Here is a 22,636-nt window from a genome sequence, read left to right as displayed (position 1 = left end):
CCCTTCACTCATACTCTCCTCATACTAATACAGAAACACTTATATGACACCTGAGATTGTCATAGATGGGTCATCAGATGTAAATGCTTTTATTTTTCTCATTTGTAAGTCGCTTTGGATAAAAGCGTCTGCTAAGTGAATAAATGTAAATGTAAATAAATGAAAATGAAAAAAGTAATACAAAGATGTTGATCTGTCTAGGTGACTGAGAGCATCATACCATAAACAAATCTACTTCTATTAGATCTGATCTGATTTTACATGTAGTTTAAATAGCAAACTTAACCCATTTATTATTTAGAGTAAGGATATACAGTATCTCGCAAAAGTGAGTACACCCCTCACATTTTTGTAAATATTTGATTATACCTAGCTTCAACCTGTGAAGCTCTGGTGAACTCCATGCCCAAGAGGATTAAGGCAGTGCTGGAAAATAATGGTGGCCACACAAAATATTGATATTATTTAGAGTGGCGTTAAAACCAAACCAATGACAAGCCTGTTATATTGCATGTTAAACTATAAATTAAAGAATCACACATTTTCACAAAGACATCAACACTAGTCTCGGTTGATGGCTCACTCAATATCACTCCAAGACAATATTAAAGAGCGAAGAGTGCAATAAAAATACTGACTGTCTGATTAGTAAAAATCCAAAACAGTTAGCAAAAGTTAGTCTTTAGAGGGAAGTAGAATAGTCTCCATTTCTATCTCATTGTACACAGTGGCTTAGTGGTTAGCACGTTTGCTTTGCACCTCCAGGGTTGGGGGTTTGATTTCTTCCTCCACTCTGTATGCATATTCTCCCCATGCTTTGGTGGTTTCCTCCCCTAGTCCAAAGGCATGTGTTGCCAATTTGAGTTTCTGAATTGTCCATAATGTGTGTGTGTGATTATGCCCTTTGATGGGCTGGCCCCCCCATTCAGGGTCTTGTTCCCTAAGATAGGCTCCAGGCTTCCCATGACCTTGTGTTGGATAAGTAGTACAGAAAATGGATGGATGGATGTATTCCCATGCTAACATTCACAATTCTAACAATTTGAGTCATTTGTAAAAATCTAACTCACAAGAAATATTTTGCTGGTTTTAGTTTAGCAGGTCTGAAGTATGGGTATGCAAATTTTTTAACTCAACTTATCTGCAATGACAAATACAGTGATCTTATCACTCTACTCTTTTGTCTAAGCATTTCTCTACCTGCAGTCTATTTCTGTTCATGTATTTATTATATTTATTATTTTATTATCTATTTGCATAATAGAACACTTGTTAATCTGGTTATGTACATTACAGTAAAACATTTTCTTGTGAGTGACACAGATTGTTGTATTTTTGTCACAGTCACTATTTATTTTGTAGTACACATATCATAGGTGAATATATAAACATATAGTATGTACATTTTTTAAATTATAGGTATATGTATATACAGTACTGTATATGTACAAGGTTTTTAAGTTACAGTTCAATCTAAATCTATCTATCAATCTATCAATCTATCTATCTATTTTTTAATATGCATGTTTACACTTAACTAGCTTGCCTGGTGTCAGCTTACAGAATAATGAAGTCCTGACATGTTGTGAAGTGATGATCTGAGAAGACCATTATTAATCTTTGAACCTCTTAACTTCTTCATAATTATTACTAGCATGAAAGAAGGCAGAGATTTGTTTCTGACTTTTGTGCTTCATGAACAGCTCTGTGCTGCCAAACCAGTTCGATATTATAACATTTCATCTAGTCCTAGATTTCTGAATTTCAGGTGGTTGTTGCAGTCACGTTTACAGGAAGTGTCAGAGTAAGGAGAGTGCACAGAGATGTGAGCTGCAGTTTTGGACTCAATATCATATTTTTATGTAGAATCAGACACTGCACATTGTAACCTAGGATTATAAGCCTATGTTATGTTCCACCAGTAAAGTGTCAGTGCTGTTTCCTGGTTTAGTTTTTCCACCACACCGTAATTAGAAATGTCTTGCACTTGGTCTGGACACAAGGAACTGATGATGTCAGCAGATAGAGGTGAGGTCTTTTTATCACTCTGACAACATGCGGTTGTTAAATTGATTATTTAATAAAAAAAATAATAATAAAAAAATTTAAAAAAAGATTAGCAAACATTGAACAGAGGTTTGGAAAAAAACAACAACTGTGATCTGTGGAGAAACATACTGGATACTGTCATTTTACAGCAAACTAAATGATGCCATGTTGAGCAGCAATACACTGAAGACATTAATTTAAAATTAAAATAAAAAACAAGGAGCTACTAAACAGCTGGACATGTAGGATGGGTTCTAATGGTTCATCAACACTGCTTTATCATGGAGAGTTTTGAGAGACTCCTGACAGTGTTGGAGTAGTAATACTTCTCAATGCTGTAAGACAGAGAAAAAGCTCATAATGTAAATCATAGTCAGTTATCAGAGTTATTACAAACATCACTGTAAAGACAAGCGTGTACACACACACACACACACTTTCATACCCCATCAAAACACACACACACACACACACACACACACACACACACACACACACACACACACACACACACTACATTATGTCTGTGCGTGCTTGTGTGTGTGTGTGTGTGTGTGTGTGTGTGTGTGTGTGTTTCCACCAGTAGGGAGACATCCATACTAATACTGGTATCTCATATGAGCCTGATACTGTGCTCATTTACTGTTACTCAAGCTCATAAAAAAACTCCAAAACAAATATCTGATACCACATGCACATACTGTGTGATGTAAGCCTAGTGTGTACATGCTACATGCTAATGAACAGGTGACAAGAAACAGAACAGGTGTGGACATATTTCACAATGATGGCAATCAAAGCAAATCCCTTGGAAAAGAACTTGATAAAACATTACAAACATATAACCCAGATGAGTCCACAAGGCCTGGGTCAGTGAAAATAGCAGCTCTATTGTTGTTGATTGACAGTAAGGGATTCCAATGCAGTGAAGACAATGAAACGTACTTTAATTACAGCTAAACAGAAGTGCTTTTTCAGAAGAGGAGCTCTACTCAATACATTTTTACTAATGTTGCTATCTAATGCACTTCATCTACTTTATCAAGAATGAGCCTGAACATACACGTGCACTCTTTTCAGGGCCACTATATAAATTGTGGAAACACAAACAGAGCTAAATAAAATGGCCCACCTCAGCACACTATTTAAATGGGTACAATAATATTTTGTCTATTGATTAGAGCCCTAGACCTTTCTATTCCTCAATGTTCCACCAATTGAACACTTTAAATTTAAGCTGACATTATTTATAGGGCGACTTGTTTTTAAGTGTGGATTAAAACAATTTGCTTAAAGTGACCAGTCAAACATGCTAATAACTATAAGAACTCAATAATAAATATATTAACTTTGAAAATAGGGGAACAAATTCAAAACAAATTCAATACAATTCAATTTTATTTGTATAGCACTTTTAACAATGGACATTGTCCCAAAGCAGCTTTACAGAAATATATGAATTCCGAATATAAATTTTAAATGTATGAATTTGTCCATAATGAGCAAGCCGGAGGCAACGGTGGCAAGGAAAAACTCCCTGAGACGATAGACAAAGACCCCCAGGCTATGTGTTATGGACCCCTGGGGGTCCCTGGACCTCACTTTGGGAAACTTTGAACAAGGTTACTCATACACATACTCTGCAGTTTTTTACTCTGGTATGAGTATCAGTACAGGCAAGTATGTGGTTTAGAAAAAAATGGTATCAGTGCATGCCTACCCACAAGTATATGAATATTTGCATGTTTTGACGGCTTTGACTGGAAAACTGTTGTGTTTACACCTGTCAAGTTTTTGTGTTACGAGTTTAATTTCTAGATATTTGTGTGTGTGTGTGTGTGTGTGTGTGTGTGTGTGTGTGTGTGTGTGTGTGTGTGTAGACACCAAGTGAGTAACTCACTGTAGTTTCTCCAGTTTACAACATGGATCATCCAGTAGATCAGAGAGTAGCTTCACTTCTGAGTCCTTTATTGTTGTTCAGATTCAGTTCTCTCAGTTGTGATGAGGAGTTTGGCCTCAGAGCTGAAGCCAGAGCAACGCAACCTTCATCTGCAATATTGCAGCCACACATCCTGCAGAAAAGAAAAAATGGCTCACACTTAAGAACTGTAGGAGACCTCTAAGAACTGGAGAACTTTAAGACCAGAAGAGCAGGCAGAGAGTAGTCTATGAACAAATATGTCTGAGTTAAGTATATCCATACATATACACTCACTGGTCACTTTAATGGGAACACTTGAACACCTGATCATTTATGTAGTTATCCAATCATGTGGCAGCAGCACAATGCATAAAATCATGCAGATACAGATCAAGAGTTTCAGTGAATGTTCACATCAAACATAAGAATAAGGGAAAATTGTGATGTCTTTGACTTTAACCATGGCATGGCTGATGGTGCCAGATGGGCTGGCTCGAGTATTTCATAAACTGCTGATCTCCTGGGATTTTCACACACACAACAGTCTCTAGAGTTTAAACAGAATGATGTGAAAAAGAAAAACCATCCGATGTCTGGAGGGTCTGTGGGCTGAAACACACATTGTTGATGAGAGAGATCAAAGGAGAATTGTCAGACTTAGGAGCTGTCAGTAAGCCTATGGTAGCTCAAATAATCACTCTTTACAACCGTGGTGAGAGGAAAAGCATCTCAGAATGCACAACATATCAAACCTTGAGGTGGATGGGCTACAACAGTAGAAGAGCACATTGACTTCACTTCTGTCAGCCAAGAACAAGAACCTGAGGCGATCATGGGCACAGACTCACCGAAACTGGACAGGTGAAGACTGAAAAGCAACCAGGTGATTTTTTTTGTAATCTTCAACTATCTAGTTTACACCATTCTGTGTAAACTCTAGAGACTGTTCCCAAAATCCCAGCAGATCAGCAGTTTCTGAAATACTCAAACCAGTCCATCTGGTACAAACAACCATGTCACTATAAAGAGATCACACTTTTTCTTTATTCTGATTTTTGATGTGAACTCTTTACCTAAAAAAGAGTCAAATCTACATGATTTTATGAATTGTGCTGCTGCCACATGATTGGCTGATTAGATAACTGTATGAATGTGTCAGTGTATATGTGTTCATGGTATTCATAATAAAGTGGACGGTGATATGTGTGTGTGTGTGTGTGTGTGTGTGTGTGTGTGTGTGTGTGTGTGTGTGTGTGTGTGTGTGAGAGAGAGAGAGACAAAGCGATAGATAGATAGAGAGAGGGAGACTGACTTACTTCAGTATCTCCAGTTTACACTGTTGACTCTTCAGTCCATTAGAGAGCCATGTCACTCCTGAATCCTGTAGGTTATTGTTACTCAGGTCCAGTTCTGTCAGACTGGATGAGATTGAGCTGAGAACTGAGGACAGAACTCTACAGCTTTCTGCTGTAAGATTACAACCACATAGACTGGAAGAGAAATGATGATATATTTGAATATCTGATTGTTTGTCTGCATTAGGAAATAAACTGTCTACCTGATCATGAGGAATTACTGTGATTATAAACATTTTAAATAAAGAGACTGTGTATTTGTATACTGACAAATATTTGGATGATTTTTCTGTGATAAAAGCCACATATAATAAATACATTTACACAAACAATTCTCTATGTAATCTTTGGTAATAAAGTGAGGACCTCAGTATCTCCAGTTTACAGTGTGAATGCTCCAGTCCGGCAGAGAGTGACTTTACTCCTGAATCCTGAAGTTTATTCTTACTCAGGTCCAATTCTCTCAGACTGGAGGTGTTTGAGCTGAGAACTGATGACAGAATTTTACAGCTTTCCTCTGTGAGACTACAATCAAACAGTCTGGAAGAGAAATGATTATATATCAAAACACTGATCTCAAACATACAAACACATCCATGATACAGTATATTTAAACTCTAAAAGAAATCTTAAAGTGTTTCTCTCACACATAAAAATCACCAGCACATTTACAGGCGCAGGATATTGATTTATTTTTTTTGGTGTCAGGTCATTCTGTCACATAATTTATTATAAGCCCATAGAAGGTTATTTTGAGTCTACACCACAATTAGATATTTTGTGACATTATATAATTTCATTAGTTTCAGTTAGTTTCACACCCAAAGATTTTCAGGCAGTGTCAGAGTGTGCTTAGATGGACACTCTTGGTTGTAAACTACCAGCTAATAGCATGCCAATAAGAGTCACAATTTAAAATAAGGTCAATAAGCTAATTACTCTGATGTTATACAATGTTACCTCGTATTTATACCCCCGTGAAACAGGAAGTCATGGCCGAACAATTTCCTGTTTCTAGTCACCCAGGTGTTCTAAAGAAAATTTTAAATATCAATGGGAATATACCTCAAATATATTTTTTTCCATATGAATTCATAGGGGTGCCAATAATTGCTGCACATCTATATTTAACAAAGATTTTTTTTTAACAAACCTGTGTTGTGTTTGCAATTGTTGTATTATCAATGAGAGCAGAGTATTTCTGTGAAATATTTTAAACAAAATATTTAAAAAATTAAACAATAAAGACAATTTTTCACAATCTTCTTTGCTCATATTTACCAAGGGTGCCAATATTAGTGGAGGGTACTGTATGCCCTATGGAACTGTTAAAGAATTGTTTCTATTGTTTTTTGGGAGGGAAAAAAATCCTTTAAAATATTTAAAAGGAAACAAAAATGTTTGCAATGTCTCTACAGATTTACGTGCTGTTTGTATTTTGCTCTGACGTGCGAGGCAATCTAAAGTAAAAAAGTAAAATAGTTTTGAGTTTAGTGCAGACCTGAGCAGGCAGAGCATTCACATATGTCAGAACGGATCAAACTAAAGAAAAAAATTTGATAGGTACTGTAAAATTACTGATGGTTCATGTAGTTCAGTGTTACATGAAAATAAAAACAGTAGTAATGCACTTATGAATGAAAATACTCACACAGCTTTTCTGGATGCTTTGACCACTGGCAGTAGCCCCAGAAGACATTCCTCTGATGGGTAATATTTACGCAAATTGAACTCCTCTAACTTGTGTTCGGAGTTCAGTAACACAAACACCAGAGCTGACCACTAAGAAGGAGAGAGTCTAGTTCTACTGAGACAATAGTCACTTCCTGTGTTCAGGTAAGTTTGGACTTCCTACACTAGAGAATGATCATTCAGTTCATTCAAACAGTGGAACAGATTGATAGATTTCTCTGGAGAAGGATTCTGTCTCATCTTCTCCTTTATGTATTCAACGGTTTTCTGTTTGCTGTGAGAACTGCTACCTGTCTGTAGAATGAATTCTACAGACAGGTAGAAGAGCCTGATTGGACTCCAGGGACAGACCCAGAAGGAAGCGGATAAAAAGGTCCAGGTGTCCAGTCTCACTGTGTAAGGCCTTGTCCACTGCACTCCTGAGGAAATCAGACATGTTTGACTGGCTGAGAAGATCAGACAGATGACTGGCCTGTTGTTCTGTTAGATTTTTGTTGATGAAGGAGAGAAAAGCATATAACGCAGCAAGAAACTCCTGAACACAGATGCACAATGCTGTACACCTTTCCTAGGTGAAGCCAAAACTCCTCTCTGAAGATTTGAGTGCACACTCCTGAGTACAATAATACTTCATTGACATCAGTGCCACACTCACTGAGGTCTTCCTCATCGAAGATCAGGTTGCCTTTTTCCAACTGTTGGAAAGCCAGTTTTCCCAGTGCAAGGATACACTCTCTGATCTGCTGAGGATCCAAGTCATATCCCTGAAGGTACTTTTGTTCCCTGTGTTTGATCTGAAAGATCAAGAAGTGTGTGAACATTTGAGTCAGAGTCCTGGGGATCTCTCTGTTCTCTGCTTCATGCAGCATTCTCTCTACAACAGTGGCTGAAATCCAACAGAAAACTGGGATGTGGCACATGATGTACAGACTTCTAGAAACTTTCATGTGTCTGATGATTTTATCAGCCAGGCTCGGATTACTAACCTTCTTTCTGAAGTATTCCTCCTTCTGAGGATCATCGAACTCTCGTACCTCTGTTACCTGGTTAACATATTCGGGAGGGATCTGACAGGCTGCTCATGGCCGAGATGTTATCCAGAGAAGAGCAGAGGGAAGCAGATACCCCTTGATGAGGTTTGTCAAGAGCAAATCCACTGAGGTAGACACTGTTACATCACACAACACTTCATTGTTTTGGAAATTTAGAGGAAATCGACACTCATCAAGGCCATCAAAGATAAACACTACTCTGTAGGTGTCACAATTTAATAATTCCATTGTTATAATTTCTGGGGAAAAGCGATGGAGAAGTTTCATCAAACTAAATTTTTCCTGCATCACCAAATTCAGTTCCCTGAAGGGAAGTGGAAACATGAATATGATGTCCTGATTCACTTCTCCTTCAGCCCAGTCCAGAATGAACTTCTGCACAGAGACTGTTTTTCCAATTCCAGCAACTCCTTTAGTCAGTGCAGTTCTGATGAACTTGTCTTTAAAGAGGTCATTACATTTAATGGGTGTCTCCTGTGATGCTGGTCTCCTGGATGCTGTCTCAATCTGTCTCACTTCATGTTCATTACTTACATCTGTACTCCAACCTTCTGTTATGTAGAGATCTGTGTAGATCTCACTGACAACTGCTAAGCTTCCATGCTGTGAGATTCCTTCATTAATTGTTTTACAATGTTCTCTCAGTTTGGATTTGAGATTTTGCTGACATCCAGAGACCAGTTCTAATACACAAAGGAAAATACACAATGTATTAAATACAATAAACAAAGCAACACTAATATGAAATTAACATTAAAATGTAATATTCTAAAAATAGTCAATTATATAGTGAATTTAAAATCTAAAGAGCCACAGTGCAAACTAAAACTCTATGATTATCTCTATGACCTATTAAATTGTTCTGACACAGAGACCTATGTTTATCATAATTAGAGTACTATATCATAATATCAAGCCTCTGATGGCAACACAAGTGACTTCAGTTCATTACACCACCCTTAGGATGGAAATGTGATAATCAGTGATTATCAGTGGTGTGATAATCAAGCACAGTTTCTTCTACCAACCTGTAGTTATTCTCCTATAATAGCATGTCCCCAAGTGTTTTGTTCCTGAAACATGCTCCCAGAACATTACTCCTTCACACCAGCAAAGTTCTACCTCCCCAGAATTCTATGGACTCTTTTTCTGCACACATATTTTCCATTTACTTCCTGGTCTTGCATACATGGTTCACATGTACACATTGCAGAGTCTTGCCTTTCATTCAGGGTAACATAATTCTGAGCATTTTTCTAGTGATTGCTATTTCTGTGTTTTGACCCCTGGGAGTGCCAAGCCTTTTGAGTACTTGCTTGGATTTACCCTTCAAGTGGATTTGCCATGTTTTTCTGTGCATGGCCTATTCACATTATATTTTGGAATGTTAATAAATCTCATACAAATGGATAGTCACCAATCTGCACAGCAGTTTGCCACCAATTACAATGTTGTTAGTTAGTTAGTTACAGTTACATTTCTAGACACTCAAAATGCTTTACATTGTACATTGCTTTACATCTTCAACAACCACTAGTGTGTTGCATCCACCTGGATGATGAGACGGCAGCCATAGTGCACCAGAACGCCCACCACACACCAACTATTGGTGGAAAGGAGAGAGTGATGTAGCCAATTCAGAGATGGGGATTATTAGTGGGCAATGATAGAGAAGGGCCAATGGGGGAATTTTGCCAGGACACCGGGGTTATACCACTACTCTCTTACTATAAGTGTCCTTGGATTTTTAATGACCACAGAGAGTCAGGACCTCGGTTTAAGGTCTCATCCAAAAGACAGTGCTGTTTTTACAGTATGGTGTCCTCGTCACTATACTGGGGCATTAAGCCCCATGCAGACCACGGGGTGAGCACCCCCTACTGGCTTCACTAACATTTTGTAATGTTACAGATAAGCCACAAAGGAGCAAGCTCATGTGTCCTGAAATCTTTCCTGAAAATGTTTTTTGACATGTTCTTAAATCTAATTATTAATCATAGATTATGTGAGCTGTTACCACAATGATATTGTATAGAAACGATAATGTTTCAGAGCGAGTGCATTATTATAAACCTGTGATTTCCAGGTCATGCAGATTCTCCTCATTCTTCACCTCCCTCAAGATCACCTCCCTCTCAGAGTATTCTGGGTAGTCTGGACTCAAGAGTGCATTATTTAACTTTGTGATATCTTCGTGTTCCAGCTCCTTTTTAGAAATAGACAGTAGTCTGTGAACAATCAAAACACATCATGTAATATGGACTGTGCGTATTCATATCACAACACATATTTAAAAATACAAAGATTGATTGCAGCAATGTGGGCATGGCAAAGCACCAGCTATGTATAGGAAGAGGAATGGCAAAGAATGAGCAGGTAAAAACTAAGCATCTACACCTATGTGGTATTAATGTTAACCTATTTATATGCTCTGTGTCTTGCAGTAATCTGCTTAACACCAGACAGAGAGCAGATGTTCATCAGAAGGAAAACAGGGCACCTCTGATACTGTGTGTCAAATGTCATAGTGAGTTTCTGTTCTTCTCTTACTGCCAGTCCAAAAGCTGCAGCACCTTATGAAGCTGATGAAGGGCTTAATAATGAGATGAGAGCGTGTGATATGGTGGGACACAGTTATAGACCATGTCACTACACTGACCTCTTATCAGTAGTACAGTCTACATCTGTGAACTTAATTGGGGATTCCATTGACTGGTCACTCTTAATGTACAAACAGCTGCGTTTTGGTGAGTCTGATCTTTTAGCCACCATCATTCTAGAACACAGATATTATTAGAGTTCAAACTCATGGGTACAATCAATAAAGTCATTGCAAAACCCTTATTTAGTCAGTAGCTGGATAATGTGCAAAATCTATTTATGTTTATTTCATGTAGGCAATTTCATACAATCAAGCTGAATACAGTCACCTCTGAAACTACTGGAATAGCAAAGCAAATTAATTTATTTTTGCTGTAGATTGAAGAGTTTATATTTTCAGCTTTTATTACCTGGTGAATGTGTTAAACAACATAGAACATAGCATACTTTGTATTAGACCACCCAACTTGTGAGCATGCAAAAATATTGGAACATGTGATTGACAGGTGTGTCCTATTAGATTGATGTTTAAATAATAAATAGCTCTGAACTTCTACTTTTCGACTTAGCCTTCAGTTTCACATGTGAAGACGGCATTTGTTGTTAAAAAGGATAAGCTAACATGAAGATCAGAGATCTGTCTATGGGACAAAAGCAAGCCATTTTGAAGCTGAGAAAAGAGGGGATCAGAGGCATTGCACACGCATTTGGCAAAGCCAATACAACAATTTGGAAAGAAAGAAACCACTGGTTCACTGAGTACCAGACACCAAATTGGTTGGCCAAGGAAAACAACAACAGCTGATGACAGAAACACCGTGAGAGCTGTGAAGAAAGACCCCAAAACATCAGTCAGTAACATCACCAACAACATCTACAGGGCAGGGGTGAAAGTATCACAATCCACATTTTGAAGAAGAACAAGAGCAGAAATATAGAGGCTATACCACAAGATGGAAACCACTCATCAGCAGTAAGAATCGGAAAGATTGGTAATCGCAAAGAAATAGAGAGAGATGAGCCACAAAAGGTCTGGAATCAAGACTAACCTCTACCAAAGTGATGGAAAGACCAAAGTGTGGAGAAAGAAAGGATCTGCTCATGATCCAAAACATATAAGCTCATCTTTGAAACATGGTGTAGGTAGTGTCGTGGTTTGGGCTTGCATGGCTGCTTCTGAAACAGGCTCATTCGTCTTTATTGATGCTGTAACTCATGAGAGTAGCAGCAGAATGAATTCAGAAGTTTACAGGAACATTCTGTCTGGCAATTCAGAAATGCATCCAAATTATTCGAGAGGAACTTTATCATGCAGCCTGACAATGATCCAAAACACACTGCCAGCACAAGAAAGGACTTTGGAGCAAAAAGTGGAAGCTCTTAGACTGGCCAAGTCAATCACCAGACCTTAACCCAGTTGAGCATGCATTTCACCTCCTGAAGAGGAGAAAGAAGGGAGAAACCCCAAGAAACAAACAACAACTGAAAGAGGCTGAGGTAAAAGCCTGTAAATCATCACAAAAAAAGAAACAAACAATAAATGAGTCACAGGCTTGATACAGTTATTGCAAGCAAGAGATATGCAACCAAAAATTAAGTGTTATTTACTTTCATTTCCTTCAAGACTTATCTGTTCCTATATTTTTGCTCACCTCAGAAATGAGGGTCTGATACAAAAGGTTCTGTGTTTTATGTTTAACACATCTAGATGTAGCACAAACAAATGACTTAGCCTTGCTGTTCCAATAGTTTCGGAGGGGACTGTATCAACATTTTATACTTGTAAATATAGTCGAGTTTAAATGTGTGCATTCTGTTGTTTTCAAGTCCAGTTCATTCACTGAGGTTGTAATTGCAGTATTTTACAGCTGGTGTCTGTAAGAACTCCATGATGAATAAATGAGCTCCAAAATGACTGTGACGTGTAAAAAATTTAAATAAAAAAGCCGCTTGTAGCAAGCATGAGCAAGGTGATATGGCTCTCAACTTACGAATGTAAACAGTGCTACCAGAACTACACAATTTCCAAATGGAAATGCATCATAGCCCTGAGTCCAAGTATAGCCATTTCCTTACCACCAGCCAGCTCCCCCTTCCTCCAAGACATGTGAAGCCACCAACCATGTAAAACTACCAATTCAAACTGCTGCTCATGTACATTAAAAGTTCAATAATAAACCCACAAAACTGTGGGGAATCTGGTGTCAATTCATAGTGTTACATGTTATAAGTTTAGATTTAGATACTCACTGTGTTTTTTATATTTAGATTTAGATACTCACTTTTCCCCTCCTTACAAAATGGCACTGCTGAGATTCATTTTCACTTTTGCTCTGTAGAGTTCAAAGATCATAAACACAACCCATACCATACCCCCCAATGGAGGAGCGCACACACACACACACACACACACACACACACACACACACACACACACACACACAACGGGTATGGAAAATATTCCATACATTTAATGTGTATAATTACACAAAAGGCAGTGTATACCTGATGTAGCTGTCTACTTGTGTGAGTACTTTGCCTTTTAATTGTCATGATGTCATTGGTTTGTGTAATTTCCTGCTTTGGCGCCTCCTCTTCCCTTTCACATTATGATTGAATGGGAGAGAGCACAGTTTAAGGGTGATTCAGTCAGGGAGACTGCTTGTTTGTGTCATCAGTGATTAAGTGAAGCTTCAACCCAGTTGCCGTCCGCAAATTTATTTGGTTAGAAGAAAACACACAACGCAGACTACAACCAGTTACACACACACACACACACACACACACACACACACACACACACACACACACACACACACACACATACACACACAGTACCAGCAGTGCTACACACAAATAGTTGCTGTCCCCTGTACATATCATCAACTGTCCTCCAATGAAGACATAAAGAAAACAAAAAGCAAGTATATTTATTTGATTAAAATAAAATGATGTACACTATAAGGCCTAATGTATGTGGACAACTGATCATCACACCCATGTGTACTTGTTGAACGTCCCATACCAAAACCATGAGAATTACTATGGTGTTGGTCCCCCCCTTTGCTGTTATAATAACCTCTACTCTTCTGGGAAGGCTTTCCACTAAATTTTGGAATGTGGCTGTGGGGATTTGTGCTCATTCAGCCACAAGAGCATTAGTGAGGTTTGGCAAAAAGGCCTGGAACACTTTCATTCTTCCACACCAACTTTGGTCAGATGTCCAATAATTTATTATATTATATAACATATATTATAATTAATCATATAGTGTATCTTATATTCATGGCTATATACAACCTACCCATAATACGTTTTATATAATATATGTTCAATACATTTACCTATATAAACCATAATATATGTGAAGTATATGAATAATATATGTTTTTCTGTCACTATAATCCAACTGTGACAGACAGTGTGATTTACCATGTTCTGATGCTGCAGATAATAGTCCTCCAGATCACTTCTCCAAATCAACTGGCAGCAGGCTAAGCTGTCGGCACTACAAAGCTGCTTACTGTTTTTTATCAGCTTTACAGCGAAGTCGTCCTCCTTACAAATGTCCACCTTAATTTCTCCCATAGGTTTCCTTCTCCTCTAGCTGTCTACTCCACAACACTGTAATATACAGTCTATTATTAGCAAATTGGGTTCACATTTTAAAATAATACAGAAAACATGGGCATATTGTACTGTATGTGACATACATGTATACAACATAAGTGAATGCTACACAAGTTAACCATTATAGGATTCTTTACAGGCTAAATGTGATTGGTTTTGACCCAGTATGTATCCTTCTAAAAGGACATCATTTGAAAAGATCAACTCAAAAACCTTTATTTGATGGCACCCAAGCACAACATTCCTTTGTATATAATTTTATATATCACTTTGTTTCAGTTCAAGAGCTGAGATACATTACTAACTGTTGTCAAAGTAAGAAAGATATCCCCCCAAAACCTCCACTTCACTCCACTTCAGCCTGGAAAAATAACAAAAGGGAATTTAAAAAACCTATCCTAATTACTACATGTCAAACAGAACAGCATGTGAGTGTAGCAATCGCATAATTCTCACACTAATCCAAACACTTAAGCATACCTCCTGCAGAGTTCCCAGAATACTGTACTGCATTCTACAGTATGTCTTAAAAACAGACAAATGAATTCATAACACTCTTAATCCACTTATCAGAGCTGATACATTTTATTTACAGCAACATGTAATATACATAAACACTACCACATATTTTAATTAAGATTTGTTCACATTTAATCACTTGTACACTTAGAAAAGTAAAGAAACCTAGAACTCTACACTGTTTACAAAGATATGAGTACCTTTATGTTTGAGTCTTTTGTGACTGCTCACAGAAAAGTATGAAAACATTTCATTTTTAAAGGATGGGGACACAAACCAGGTGAACCATACAAAGTTCAGAGGTCTCAGGTCAAAGATCTGTTGCAGTAAGGGTATTTTGAGAATGATAAAATTTATATTTCTTGTATCTATGTGTCAAAAAAGTCAATATCTATAACTATTTGAACATTTTTTTCTATATTTTACTTCACTGTTAGCACTACAGAAGTGTTGTACCAGTTAAACCAGCAAAGTGATGGAAGCTGATAAGGATCTACAGTAGGTACACTCTCATTTAAATATATATTTAAAAGATATCAGATAGACTTGTAGTTGCTATGTTACTCGATTTGTATGTATGGTTGCTCACTGAGTTGTATTTTTAAGCAAATGACGCATGTTTATTCTGCATGTTAAACCAGTATTGCTCACTAGAGAAAGTGGAGGCAAGGAATGATGTGTGTAGCTAGTTTCTTGTAATGCTTTACTCATGCACTACAACACACATTACTCTGACCAGCACAGGATTTGGATTATTTGTAATGTGCCTTCTTTTGTATAAAAGACACACGTTAAAGTTTAATGTACAGCACTGTGCAAAAGTTTTAGGCACGTGCAAAGAAATGCTATAGAGCAAAGATGTATTCAAAATAATGAAATTAAATGTTTCTACATAAAAGAAAATTACGTAAAGAGCAGTAAACAGTAGTAAATGACACAAAGTCAATATTTGGTGTGAAAAAAATAAAATAAAAATAGTAGTCTCTTGTACAATTTGTGCAGATTTATAAGGAAATGAGCTGTAAGGTTTATTGAGCATCTTGCAGAACCAGCCACGGTTCTTCTGGAGACTTTGACTTTGACACTTGCTTCGTATTTTTGCAGGAAAACCCAGCAGCCTTCACTGTGTTTTTCGTCTGAAAAGTGTTATCTTACCACTTAATATTCTGCTTTCATTAATGACATTCAAACATTTTTCTGTAACATTTAATTTTGTGCTAGAAAAGTAATGTTTTGGAATCTAAAATGTTTTTTGTACTAACATGATAATGTAGAAGTCATAAAATAAAAAAATTCCAAAGTTTGTACTAAAAAAAATAGGGTGCCTAAAACATTTGCACAGTACTGTATGTAATTTTTTTTTTCTCCATACACACTACAATCCAATCTACAGGTCAGGAATTCCTACACCATTGAGAACAAATCTTAATACACTGTTAGACATAGTAATCCACAACATCGCACACACCAGTTTAGTCTTATCAGTTTAAATGGAGAGACAGAGTAACCATATATATTGGAAACTTAGTTGGGTTATAGTATTTGTTTTTAAAAAGTGCTTTGTGTGTAAAACCAGCTGTCCACAAACCATACACAGAAACACCAAGATGACTGGGTACGTTTGTAATGGATTATAGACTAATAAATGATGTCTGGAAAATATATAGCATGAAAAAGAAGCACAACATTTTTTTAAAAATTGGTTTCAGGTACTGTAAAAATACATTTCCATTTGGATTTGGGTTCACATTACTTTCGTAAGTTTCATTATGTAGCTTTATCTTCAAATGATTATATTAAACCATATAGAATGCAGCTGACTTGATCTTCATGCTGTATAATGTCAGATAGGCATTCCTACTTTGGTAGGAATGGAGTAGTCAATGTTCAATCAGCATAGCATATTCAGCTCACTGTGGAAACTGCCTGCACTTCCACCCCCTCTTCCACCTGATTGCCTTTCCCCATTGCCTTCATTTTGGCTATGATGTCTGTGAAGGTTTCCTTGACTGTTTTCTCCAGGACCCACCCCTCACTTTCACTCTCAGGGTCTTCTGGGTTGACCAGTGTGGATAGAGACGTGTTCACATACTGTAGTCCCACCATCACAGCAACCTGAGAGAGGAGAAAGTAAAAAAAAAATCTACAATAAAAATAATCACATGCAAAATCTCGAAAATGGACAACATTAAAAAGAAAATCATAGGTGTTATTGGTGTTATGCTATATGTGCCCTAATGACTGATATGGTTTTATCCACAGTGTGTTGGTAGATTTAAGGGCTACATTAAAACCCATTAAAGTCTATAATTTTTTTTTTTTTTTTTTTAATGAAATACATTTATAAACCATACCTCAAGAATAGTAACCAATAACACCAGCACACCAATAGTGTTCATCAGTCCACCATAGTAGAAAACTAGAGCTTCCCTGCAGCCACTTGTCCAGATGTTCAGTTCTTCACTATGGTGGTCATAACTGTAGTGAGCAGAGTTGTTGGTGACTTGGTAGTGAATGCAGGGCCTTGGGGAGCTGGGATTACAGCAGCTGAAAGGGACTCCGTCCAACAAATATTGCCCGTCAACATTGCTGCTAATTCGGCTATAAACAGAGAAAACCAATATGAGATGAATTAATATCACAGAACTGCTTAAAAAGGATATATATATTTCTACAACCTGGGATATGCGTATGTCTTTAAACTGTTTAAATAAACAGATCCCCAAACAAGGGGCAGTGGTAGCTTAGTGGTTAAGATGTTGGTTTACTGATTGTAGGGTTGTGAGTTCAAATCCCAGCAATACAAAGCTGCCAATGATGGGCCCTTGAGCAAAGCCCTTAATCCTCAACTGCTTAGTATTATAAGTGAGATAATAAAAAAATTCTATTAAGAAAAGGGTACCTGCCAAAATACCACAAATGTAAAAAGGCACATGTACTTAATTGAATATCTAAGTAAATTAAAATTGGGATTTTTTTAAAGGATTTGTTGATTTATTTTGGGCATTGATCAGGAAATATCAAATGTCACTGTATCAAAACATGATTAAAACCTCAGCAACATTGAGACTCAAGGTCTCTTTATGACACCCTGATCTATTCCCAGCCAGTCGACCTAGTCTCAGAGTGATTGAAAAGGACATTAAGCTCTGAAAGACGTTGAAATGTGATTCAAGAGGATTATCAACTAAGTCTGAATTGGCTTACACACTTGATAGCATTTATGCAAACTAACCCCACACTGTCAACTAACTACTTATAATGCAAAAGGAACCGTGCAAATTATTTTTTTAAAGTATATTTTTGGTGATGACTGAAATATTACAACTTATGACAGCTGCTTATGCTCAGGTTTACTAATATTTAATTCAATATACAACACTTCAAATAAACTATTATAAATAAAACTGAATTTCACCACAAATAGCAAGAGTATTGTCATTCTATAATGTTTATACATGTTCCAGTCTCAAATACTTGATGACAAACACTCACTCTTTGACTTCTTTAGAGCTGAAGTCCAAGTAGCGATTGCTAATCCACTGGATCTCAAACCAGTCTTTGTAGTTGTTGTTTCCACAACAACGAAACTCCATCTGCATTAGGTCTAGCGTTCTCTTCATGTAGCAGTGACCAGGTACATCTGTGTCCTTGTAGTATTTCATGCCATTCTTCAGGCCTTCTGCCAGGGTAAACTGTAGAGGGATACGCATGGCAAAGCACAAAAGTGCTGTGAAGATGAGGATAGCATTGAAGAGCAAACAGAAGATAAGGAATGGCTTTATAATTGTCTTCCACTTCGTAAACTTAGAAGAATCCAATGAGTCATAGCAGATCTTGCCTCCAAAGGCACTGATGCCGCAGGCTAACAGTCCCACAATAATTACCAGGTTGGGCACAAAGTGGCTTTCCTTGTTGTCCATAAGCTCACTTCGCTTCCTCAGTTCAATTTTGAAGAAAAGGCCCATGCTGAAGACAAGCACTCCAGCCATGATAGACACCCAATACATGAGCCATAGCATCTGGGCCAGTTTTACCCGTTTTTTCAAGTCAAACTTCACTTTCCAAAGAGCCATCTTTTGGTGCTAGTATCTTTCAAAATAGAAAATATCTACTGTTTTTTCCACTTGTATTTTTCACTGGTAGGTGATGTCCAACAACGGTATTTAGATCCAAATTATTGTCTCAAGCAAAGTTTGGTCTGCCTTTGATGTAAATCTTCAAACAGCAATTTGTAATCCACTCCAGTTTTTTCCATGTCAGATTTCAGCTGGCATAAAGCTGATCTCAAGTCTTTTCCTTTTTACACTATAAGTTGATTCCTTCCTAAACTAAAACAAAGTACTTTTGATAAATATTGCTGTCTGTTCTCCAGTCAAGGGAACTAAATGACTGAAGTGAATGATTAAACCCAAAGTTATGTTACGTCATGCTAAACCACTTAATCAGCTTCATCCCATTTACAGAAATCCTCTGCCAGCAGATCAGCCAATCAGTAAGCTGCTGTTGTAGTATCTGATTGGTTTGATTTGTCATGTGGTCTCACTAGCAACACTCAAAAGTCACCAGGGGACCAGAACTTAAGAGGACTTAAGACCATACTATTTCTGCTCTGAGGTCTTAGAGTTCAGTTCAGGAACAGGAGCTTGTACATCATTGTACAAAGATGTTTAAAGATGGCTTTTGAAGTAAAGCAGCTGTTGCGCTGCATCTTCTTGTTTCGTTTATTTATTTATTTAACTATTATCTGCATGTCATAGCTATACATTCTTCCCTGATGGGCAAAAAAAAGACATTTAAATCTACTATAAAGCACACATTGTGTATTAAGCAAAAAAACTAATCACATAAAATCTTACACAATTTATCAAGATTTCAAGATTTATTACACAATCTACACAGTTATTGTGATACTGTTATTTACATAAAATGTGTTTATCTATGTGTGCAACATAATAATGTGTTCGGCTAAAGGTGTTAATGTATATTTGATTCGATGTGGTCATTTGGAATGCTTTTTCAGAAGCTCTACCTGTCAAAACCATTTTCCAACAAGCAATTAGTCATTTGGTGTTTTTCTCATGTTAAAGCATTCTTTGATTCTAATGCACAGGTGTCTTGTCCTATTAATAAAAAATAAACACTCTGCATCTGCCTCAACAGGCAAAAAGCACAACTGAAATTAATTAGTCCTGGCTGGATGAGAAATTATTTATGCAATTTTCCAGTGGGGTGAGGTGAAAGCCAATTTTTTTTTAAAATTATAATAATATCTGAAAGCAGGATAACTTATTTTGAGATCACATCTAAAATTATAACATGCAACCTATAAAAGATGCTTTAATATGATAACAGTGTTTGTACATATGGGTTTCCTTGATGAACTTTGTCATTCAAAGTCGTCAAAAGTAAACATCAGTATTATGTGTATGTGGGAAATCTAGGTCACATTGTACCACACTGATTCCTACCTTTAAAGGAGACCTATTATGAAAAATGTACTTTTACATGGTGTTTGAACATAAATGTGTGTCGGCAGTGTGTGTACACAACCACCCTACAATGGTAAAAATTCACCCACTCCTATTTTTATATTCCCCATAAATCATAAACAGAGTCTCAAAATCAGTCGTTCGTGTTTTCTATTCAATGTGATGTCACATTGGAACAGGCCCCGCCCATGACTGGTGACGGACTCTGCCCTATTAGCATAGATCCTCCCACACAGTCCGCCATGTTTTCCGCACTGGAGCAGCTACAGTGATAAGAATGCCTCAGATTTGTAAGCGTTGTAAGTGCTCTGTTGTTGGCTGTAAGAATGAACATAAGAGTCTTCATGTACTCCTGGCATAAGAGCCACTGAAGATGCTGTGGAGAAGTTTTTTTATGAAGAAAATGTGCCCCAAAAAATGCTACATTCGTATAAGTTTGTGAGAATCATTTTACACCAAGCTGCTTTGTGAACGAGGGTCAATATAAATGAGGAAATGCGAAAAAGTTGATTCTCAAGCATGGATCAATACCAACTGTTTGTGATCCAGCTTCATATCCAGAAGACGTAAGTATCACACTTTATATTTTGTGAAATTTTGTGAATAAAATTGAATTTTAACATGAAATTAGAATTAAGATAGTTGAAACCTAAGAGAGAACTTAAAGCAGTAAAAGTGCAAAAATAAAAAACAAAACATTAAAATAAATAGTGTTCTGTTCAATTAAGTTCAACTCAACACAAACAGCTTTTGGGTTTGTTTGGGTTACTTACAGGTTGGTTTTTTTTTTTGGAAAAAAAAATCAGCATATCTACATTTTCAGGCAGAATCTGGGATCTCTGTACATTTACAATATTCCCTGCTGTAGAAAAAAACACAATCACTGGGAACAGAAGTTGCTGGAACTGTGAGGTAAGCCTTGGTAAGAGGGGAAAGAAGTGGATACATTTGAGCATTTTCTTTCCATCATTTCAGTGGATAGCTAGTGAGGGGAATAGAAGTGTCCTTTTTGTACATGTCAATCTCTACTTCTATCCTACTTTTGTACTGGGTGATTGCTGGTTCAGCAAAAGTTGCAAGGAGATTTTCCAGTGCTGTCTTTTTGCTAGGTGGCTGTTCTTGCTCAGCACTGTGTGCTGTATCTCTCTGATCTGCTGCATTAGTGGGATCTCCATCACTGGCACGTCCCGCCTTCTTTTCATTTTGCTCCACAGTGCCACCCTTAAATAAATAAATAAATAAATAAATAAATAAATAAATAAATAAGGTAGTACAGTTACACTTACACACACATAAAGGTCTGCACAAAGTACACAAACATGCAAATGGAGTGACAAACACAAACACACACACACAAATGAAAATCCACAGATTCTCACACAATTAGTAATGCAGACATACCTGCTGTAACTGGTTTGATTTGTTCTTCAACCTGTGTAAAACCTTTACGTGTTGTTCTGGGAATAAGTGGGGCAACGATCAAAATCTGGGGTTCAAGGCAGTGCCCTCTATCAGATAATCCTTTTCCTCTGTGTATCTGCTTGAGAGGTTTTGCAGGATGACGGTCTTCATTTTAGTTATAGATGTAGTCTTTCTTGTCCAGTGAACAGCCCTAGAAGTCCACCCGTCAGTTAATATTGCCACACTCTCTGCCTCTCTGCCACAATCTCTGTCACATTTGCTTTAGTTTTGTTGTACAGGGCTGGAATTACCTCCTGACCGAAGTGCGGGCATGACGGAATATAGTACCTGGGATCCAGTACATTAACCAATACGCAAAATCCAACATTGTCGACAACAGAGAACTGTCTCATGTCTTTTGCAATAAAAACTCTGATGCACCTGGTTAATTCTTGAGCTTTTGCACTTGACTGAGACCACGTTGAAGCAAAACTACACTGTATAGATGTTGGCCTTCTTTCACTCTCTTTTTCACACTTGCACTAGTTGCAGGAGTTTGTCATTGTGGTGCCGTTTTAAAAAAACACAGCATATTTGTAATGTTCAACGCTGTGTATAAGTGTTTATTTTTTAGAATACTGGCACAACATTTGTGTTTTTGTTTGTTTTTTACCATCCTCCTGTCGAATATCTGGAAAAACCAAAATGCTGCCAGACTTGTAACTGGACGGGGCATCCTCTATTTCAATTTCAGTTTCAGCAAAACTCATTTTGCCCTGCTACTGTTCAATTCAAGCGATTTCTGTGAATGCACGCTTGATGCAGGTACAGAGTAGATCATGTGTTGGTAGCTCAACCAATATCTTGCTTGTATCACGTCACTGCGTTGTTGTGGTGCGAAATGCAGATGGAGGGCAGGAAGTG

At 37.3% G+C, this 22,636-nt stretch overlaps 1 protein-coding gene and 1 pseudogene across 1 annotated transcript; both read right to left on the bottom strand.

Annotated features, from left to right (window-relative positions):
• Positions 1 to 1,339: 1,339 nt before the first annotated feature.
• On the bottom strand, positions 1,340 to 13,175 carry LOC108273484 (NLR family CARD domain-containing protein 3-like; annotated as a pseudogene).
• A 1,700-nt stretch (positions 13,176 to 14,875) lies between these two features.
• Positions 14,876 to 19,186, bottom strand: prph2a (peripherin 2a (retinal degeneration, slow)). The gene is made up of 3 exons (XM_017482927.3): positions 18,315 to 19,186; positions 17,174 to 17,420; positions 14,876 to 16,934 (listed from the first exon to the last, which is right to left on the bottom strand). Exons 1-3 carry the CDS (start codon positions 18,893 to 18,895, stop codon positions 16,725 to 16,727), a joined length of 1,038 nt encoding a protein of 345 aa, XP_017338416.1. The 5' UTR covers positions 18,896 to 19,186; the 3' UTR covers positions 14,876 to 16,724.
• Between the last annotated feature and the right edge of the window lie 3,450 nt (positions 19,187 to 22,636).

This window comes from Ictalurus punctatus, chromosome 13 (assembly GCF_001660625.3).
Source record: "Ictalurus punctatus breed USDA103 chromosome 13, Coco_2.0, whole genome shotgun sequence".
NCBI lineage: Eukaryota > Metazoa > Chordata > Actinopteri > Siluriformes > Ictaluridae > Ictalurus > Ictalurus punctatus.
The sequence above is the reverse complement of the archived record's forward strand: the minus strand, read 5'-3'. Positions and strand labels throughout refer to the sequence as shown.

Excerpts from the sequence above, each read along its gene's own strand:
- prph2a (XM_017482927.3), bottom strand. The coding sequence starts at position 18,895 with ATGGCTCTTTGGAAAGTGAAGTTTGACTTGAAAAAACGGGTAAAACTG. Across the intron at positions 17,421-18,314 it reads AGCTCTAAAGAAGTCAAAGA|CCGAATTAGCAGCAATGTTG; the intron begins GTGAGTGTTTGT and ends CTCTGTTTATAG. Across the intron at positions 16,935-17,173 it reads TATTGGTTACTATTCTTGAG|GTTGCTGTGATGGTGGGACT; the intron begins GTATGGTTTATA and ends CTCCTCTCTCAG.